At 40.0% G+C, this 6316-nt stretch overlaps 1 protein-coding gene across 1 annotated transcript in view; it reads right to left on the bottom strand.

Annotated features, from left to right (window-relative positions):
- The window catches only part of LOC102020180 (laminin subunit alpha-3-like), a gene marked incomplete in the record, with an annotated part of 70265 nt that overhangs the window by 20632 nt on the left and 43317 nt on the right, over window positions 1–6316 (bottom strand). Inside the window, 2 exon segments of the mRNA XM_013505348.1 lie at window positions 1833–1951; window positions 2622–2739. Of these exon segments, the coding sequence (XP_013360802.1) occupies window positions 1833–1951; window positions 2622–2739 (237 nt within the window).

The raw sequence follows: 6316 nt of genomic DNA, 5'->3' as shown, positions 1-6316 counted from the left end.
AGTCCTCCTTGCCCTGTAGTTCAGGCTATCCTTGAACTCACTGTGTAGTCCAGGCAGGCCTTGAACTTATGGCAATCCTCCTGCTTCGGCCTCCTGACTGCTGGGATCCCTTCATCTATTGATTCCCTTCCTTTTATTTTTGGTACATGTTTGAAATGCATAATGTTCACATTCCTTGTGTTGAATTGCTGTATGTACAGAACACATCTTAGTTCCTTTTTCATCCCTTCCTTTCCTCTTCCCTCCCTCTCCTGATCCCTTTCCCCTTTTAGAAAGATCTACCTCCCGACTTTGCATTATCTGCTCTTCTGTTTTTAGTTTATATTCTAGGTTTCTCATAGAGAAACTGCACAATATTTAAGTGTGCATTTCTGATTTATGTCACTGAACATTATGGTCTCAAGGTGCATCCATTTTCCTACAAATGATTCCAGTGTGTCCTTCTTTATGGCAGAGTAGTACTCTACTGTGTGTGTGAATGCCACATTTTCCTTACCCATTCATCTGCTGATGAGCATCTGGGTTGTTTCCAAGATTTAGCTGTTATTTATTGTGCTGCTGTACTACAAACATAGGTATGCATGTATTCCTGCAATGATAACTTCCACTCTTTCAGGAAGATATCTAGAAGGGGAACAGCCGGGTCACATGGAATTTCTACTTCTAGTTTTTTGAGGAATCTCCATGCTGATCTCCATAGCAGTGGTACTACTTTACATTCCCACCAGCAGTGTGGAAGAGTTCCATTTCCCCACATCCTCACCAGCATTTGTTATTATTTGATTTCTTGCTGATAGCCATTCTTTCTGGAGTAAGATGGTATCTCAGTGTTGTTTTAAATTGCATAACCCTTTCTTCTACCAGTGTTTTGTGGGGCTGCCACATTGTGAAATATTGTAGATATAAAGATAAAATCTACAAATAGGAAACAACCTGTGTCAAGCTGCATCGAAGAAGCAAAGCTGAAGCATCCAAAAATTCAAGTGAGGTTGAAAAAAATGAACCAAAAAACCCCCTACAACTATCCAAAATCCAGCTTTTATTTAAAAGCTTGAACTGATGAAGTCCAAGTCTCAGCAATTTGAAACATAAAATGCTCAGGAATTGGTGGACAACACTGGATAGAGTTGTTCAAGTAAGATCTCTCTTCTTTTTCTTTTTTGAATTCATTTTGTAGCCCAAGAAGGCCTCGAACTCACAGCGATCCTCCTGCCTGAGCCTCCTGAGTGCTGAGATCTCTTCTTAAAGAGTGGGAGACTGATACTCTAAGTGGAAATTGATGTAAAACTCAGATCATGTTCAGTACGGCCTCCCCATTTCCACAGAATTCTTCTCCCCACTGTTTGCCCACCTCCCCTAACAATAGGCAGGCTGACTTTTCCAGGGACAGAGGAAATGCCAAACAGACAGCAATTTTCTCCTCCCCAACAGATAATGTTCATCTTGCCAAAAAGGGTTGGAGCTTAGCCCTGCACCTGTCCCTTGCTGCCTCACTTTAGCTGGGGATAATGAGTGAGGAGAGGGTGGGAGTCATGGCTTCAGCCAGCAGTGACCCACTTTCTAAACCTATCGCCAGAAAGGAGCACTTCAGACTTGCAGAACTTGAATCCCAAATTCTGACTCTCTGAGAACCCAAGACCCAAAACATACTTTCCAGCCCCACCATGCTGGCAGTCTCGATGTGATTGCTTTATCATTCAGTCCCAAGCACTCATTGATCTATAGTATATATTGGACCTCCCTGAAAGTATCATCTTCACAGCTATGAAAAATATGATATTCTCACGTTCATTTCTGAGTCTCACCTCTCACAGCCTCCCAAATCTACGTACCTCTCCATTTTCCAGAGGTACGATACGGGAATATTGTGTAACACACAGCACATCATCGTCCCTGGTAATAGTTTGATCTGCCTCCTTCCCAAACTGTTTCACACAGTCTGCAGCAGATGCTAGGAAAAAAAATATTTTAATATTTTAAAGTAAAAGATTTTAATTTTTGTAAACCTCTTAAGAAGTCTTAAGAAAATACATGAATAGAGAAAGGACAGAGAAGTCTTTTAGACTTTCAGACAAAAACCTATATGTTTTTAGCTCATGAACATCAGTACCAAGCCATTAAAGCTACTTGACTTTCAAGGGCAATTTTGAAGCTGTAGTGCTAACTCCTCATCTTGTGTGGCAAATTGAGCCTCCAAGGAGTTTTCAGGGAAAACTCAAAATTCTTTTAGGGAAATTTCTTGTCCTCCTCGATTTACGCAGGGCCTGGGGAAACTGACATTCTTCATTAGTGTAGATAAGAGGGTCAGGTCATGTACAGTGTGTTACCCACGAAGGTTCCTAACTCTATGTAAAAAAGAAAGGGTCAAACTTGTGGCCCAGTAATAAGTACCCACAAATAATGGCAAGAACTGTTGTAAAAGGAGCTATGCCCTCAGCTCTGCGTGTGATATCCTAGGAATGAATGCACACATGCTTGAGAAATGAACACGGTCTGGGGAGAGTCAGTTTAGATGGTTAAGAGACTGACACACTGACAGACTAATTTTCTATCAAATCCATAGTCTTGACCTGTTGCAAATAATTAAAACCCCTTATAACCCGATAGACAAGATTACTTACAAGCAAAATATTGCCATGGGGTATAGGTGCTTCCAAAGTCTACAGATCTTTCCAAGACCCAAAGAGCCGGGCGAGGAGAATTTGCAAATTTGATTAACACATAGGCCACAGAGAAGATCTGAGAAAGCAAAACAGACACAGTTAGGAAGGCACCTCATCTGTCCACAGCTTCAGACACTTCTATAGAATGCAGATCCCAAGGCAATGCGTGCAGCCACAGTCACAGTGCCAAGATTCAGACCTTTACTTCTTTCTTTAAATTTTATTTTATTTTACTAGTACCTGTTTGCAGTTCATGCAGCCCATGTTTACAGTCATGGTGGGGAGTGGTTACATGTACATGTTATAGCTTATTTCTTTTTTCAGATGCCCCTCCTTTTCCTTCTCCTCTTCCTCTGGGTCCCCTGTCCCAATTTTCACACTTGTTGATATTATTTGTCTTACCCATGAGAGGGCACAGGGTGTTTACATTAATTGGGGTTGTTAGGGTCCTGTGCCTGGCTCATCTTTATTCCTTTCAGTTCCCCACCCCACTCTCCCTTGTCTCTTGAACCATTTCCCTATTGCAAGAGACCTATCCCCTTGTCCCTTTCCACCCATCTTTTATCCTTTCCTTTGTTTGTTCTTTGCCTCACTCAAATGAGAACTACCACACAGTATCTTGTGTGTCTGATTTATTTCACTCAACATTATATTTTCCAGGTGCATCCATTTTCCTACAAATGTTTCCTTCTGTATAGCCAAGTAGTAGTCCATTATACACAGGTATCACATTTTCTTTATCCAATTATCTGTTGATGAGTATAAAGGATGCTTTCAGGACTTAGCTATTCCAAATTGTGCTGCTATAAACGTTGATGTGCATGAATTGCTGTAGTAGGATGACTTAAGCTCCTTGGGGAAGATACTTGGGGGGGGGCGATCATTGAGTCATATGGAATTTCTGTTCTTTGAGAAGGCTCCATACTGATTTCCACAATGGTTGTACTAGTTTGCATTCCCACCAGTGATGAAGGAGTGTTCCTTTTTCACCACACCCTTGTAAGCATTTGTTACTGTTCAATTTCTTAGTGATTGCCGTTTTTCACTTGATCTTAGGCAAAAGACCGAGAAGCGATTTGCCATTCTTTCCAGAGTAAGATGGAGTTGTTTTAATTTGCATTTCTCTAATGGCCAGAGATGTTGAACATTTTTTCATATATTTGTTGACCATTTGTATTTCTTTCTCTGTGGAATGTCTGTTCATTTCTCTTGCTCATTTTTTGACTGAATCTTTAATGTTAGGTGATTTAATGTTTTTGAGTTTTTTGCATATTCTGGATAATAGTCCTTTGTCTGAAAAGTATCTGGAAAAAATTTTTCCCATCCCATAGGTTGTCTCTTCACTCTACTGAATGATTCTTTTGCTGTACAGAAGCTTTTTAGTATGATATAATCCCATTTGTTGATTCTTGCTATTTCTTGTGCAACTGAGGTGCTGTTTTGAAAATCCTTTCCTACACCCATGTCTTCAAGTGTTTTACCTGTTTTATATTTCAGTATGCTTAATGTTTGATTTGATTTGATTTTAATTTAGTATACAGTGAGAGATATTGGTCAAGTTTCATTCTTCTGGAAACAGGTAACCAGTTTTCCCAACACCACTTCTTACATTGTCCATCTTTTGTCCGACATCTGCTTTTCATCCCGTTGTCAAAGATAAAATAGTTGAATATGTCTGGGGAGGTTTCTTTATCCTCCATTCTGTTCCATTGGTCCACATGCATGTTGTAGCTCCGGTGCCATGCCATTTGTATCACTGTTGCTTTGTAGCGTGACTTAAAATCAAGTATTTCTGTGCCTCCTTCTTTGCTCCTATGCCCCAAAATTACTTCTGCTAGTCTGGGAATTACTTTTGCTATTCTGGGCTAGACACTTATTTCTAACTACCTATCAGACACCTCCACCAAGTTTCTCTTGTTCAAAACCCAAGCCATCATCTTCCTTTCTCCACCAAATATAAATGTGAATCATCATCTTTGTCACACCTTGACCAGTATTCTCTTGAATTTTAACCAGGCTACACAGCCTCTTTGAGTCTATACATCAAGTCTATCAGAAAAGTTTTAGCACACAATGGTAGCAGTACAGAACCGAGACCTAAACAGCTGTTGGTGGGGTGGCAGTGCTTCCTACCCAGAACCATCTCCATTGATCTGCTTTTTTCCTGATTATTCTCCTTATTATTAATTTTCTTGTTCACCCTCATCACTCTTTTACACAAAGCCAGGAAGATGCAAAAGTAAACAGATGAACTGAGGTTTGGCTTCTGCTTTCTTCACCCCCTACTCCTGAAATCTGAGATTTCCCTGCTGTGGTTTCCTACCAACTTTCCTTGAAAATTATCCTGGTTGAATTTTGGACCCTGAAATTATACAGCCTGCCCTCTATACCCACAGATTCATATCTATAAATTCAACCACACAAGGATCAAAAATATTGGTGGAAAGCAACCTGTACTGACATGTACAGATGTTCTTCTTGTCTCTATTCACTAAATAAAATATAAGAGCTATTTACATAGTATTTACATTGTAGTAGGTTTTATAAGTCACCTACAGCTAATGTAGTGTACAGGCAGATGTGCACAGGTTAACTATGCATATACTATGCCATTTTATAAAGCAACTGGAGCATCCATGGGGATCAGCTAATGTAAATGTCCCAGACTCCAAACCAGAAGCCAAATCTCTAGGACAAACGTTCTCTAAATTTTTGGTCTCAGAACCCCTTTAAACTTTTAAAAGTTATGGGGCCAGGGATATAGCTCAGTGGCATAAGCACCTGCCTGGCAAGTGCAAGGTCATGAGTTTGATTTCTGGAGAAAAAAAAAAACTTTTAAAAGTTATGGAGGCCACCCAAATATTTTGTTTATATGGATTCCATCTACTGATATGTACCATATAAGAAATTAAAGTTGAGAAAATTTAAAAGTCTATACAACTAATTCATTTAAAATAATAAATCCAAAGCCGAGTGTGGTGGTGTACACCTGTAACCCCAGCACTCAGGAGGCTGAGGCAGGAAGATCACTGGGAGTTCAAGACCAGCCTGGGCTACATAGTGATTTCAGAGCCAATATGAATCACAAAGTGAGACCCTATCTCAAAAAGCCAAAAAATAAAATAATAAATCCATTACACAATAGCATAAATACCATTTTTTATGAAAAGTTGGTACATTTTCTGAAAAAAAAAAAATCTAGTGGGTATGTCACTGCTTTACATTTTTACAAATCTCTTTAAGTGCCTATCTTGATGACAGCTGTGTTCTCCTAGCTACCCGCTTCTCCATTCATGCTGCTGTGAGGTGTAGTTTTGGTTGAGGTGTTTGGAGATCTGGGCACACATAGCTCTGTGATTGGGAAGAGGAGGACCCCTAGGCCAGTGGACCCCAGCCTCCTAGAGAGTCTTGGGGATGCGTCAGGTTTACACACACACTTTGAGAACCATTACCCTCACTCACGATGATTTACCTTTCACTCTGAGAAGCCCTTTGCTTATTTCTCTGATGAATAACTGTCACCTCGATTACTGAAAACTCTAAATTCCAGCCTGTTCTGTACCTGTCAAGCCCTTGATTTTTTTTAATTTAAAAAAATATGCTTACCTTGCACTTAAATTGACATTTCACATTGTCTGCTGACACTTAGGGTA

Source organism: Chinchilla lanigera, unplaced genomic scaffold (assembly GCF_000276665.1).
Source record: "Chinchilla lanigera isolate Chin_1 unplaced genomic scaffold, ChiLan1.0 scaffold00001, whole genome shotgun sequence".
In the NCBI taxonomy this organism is placed as follows: domain Eukaryota; kingdom Metazoa; phylum Chordata; class Mammalia; order Rodentia; family Chinchillidae; genus Chinchilla; species Chinchilla lanigera.
The sequence above is the reverse complement of the archived record's forward strand: the minus strand, read 5'-3'. Positions and strand labels throughout refer to the sequence as shown.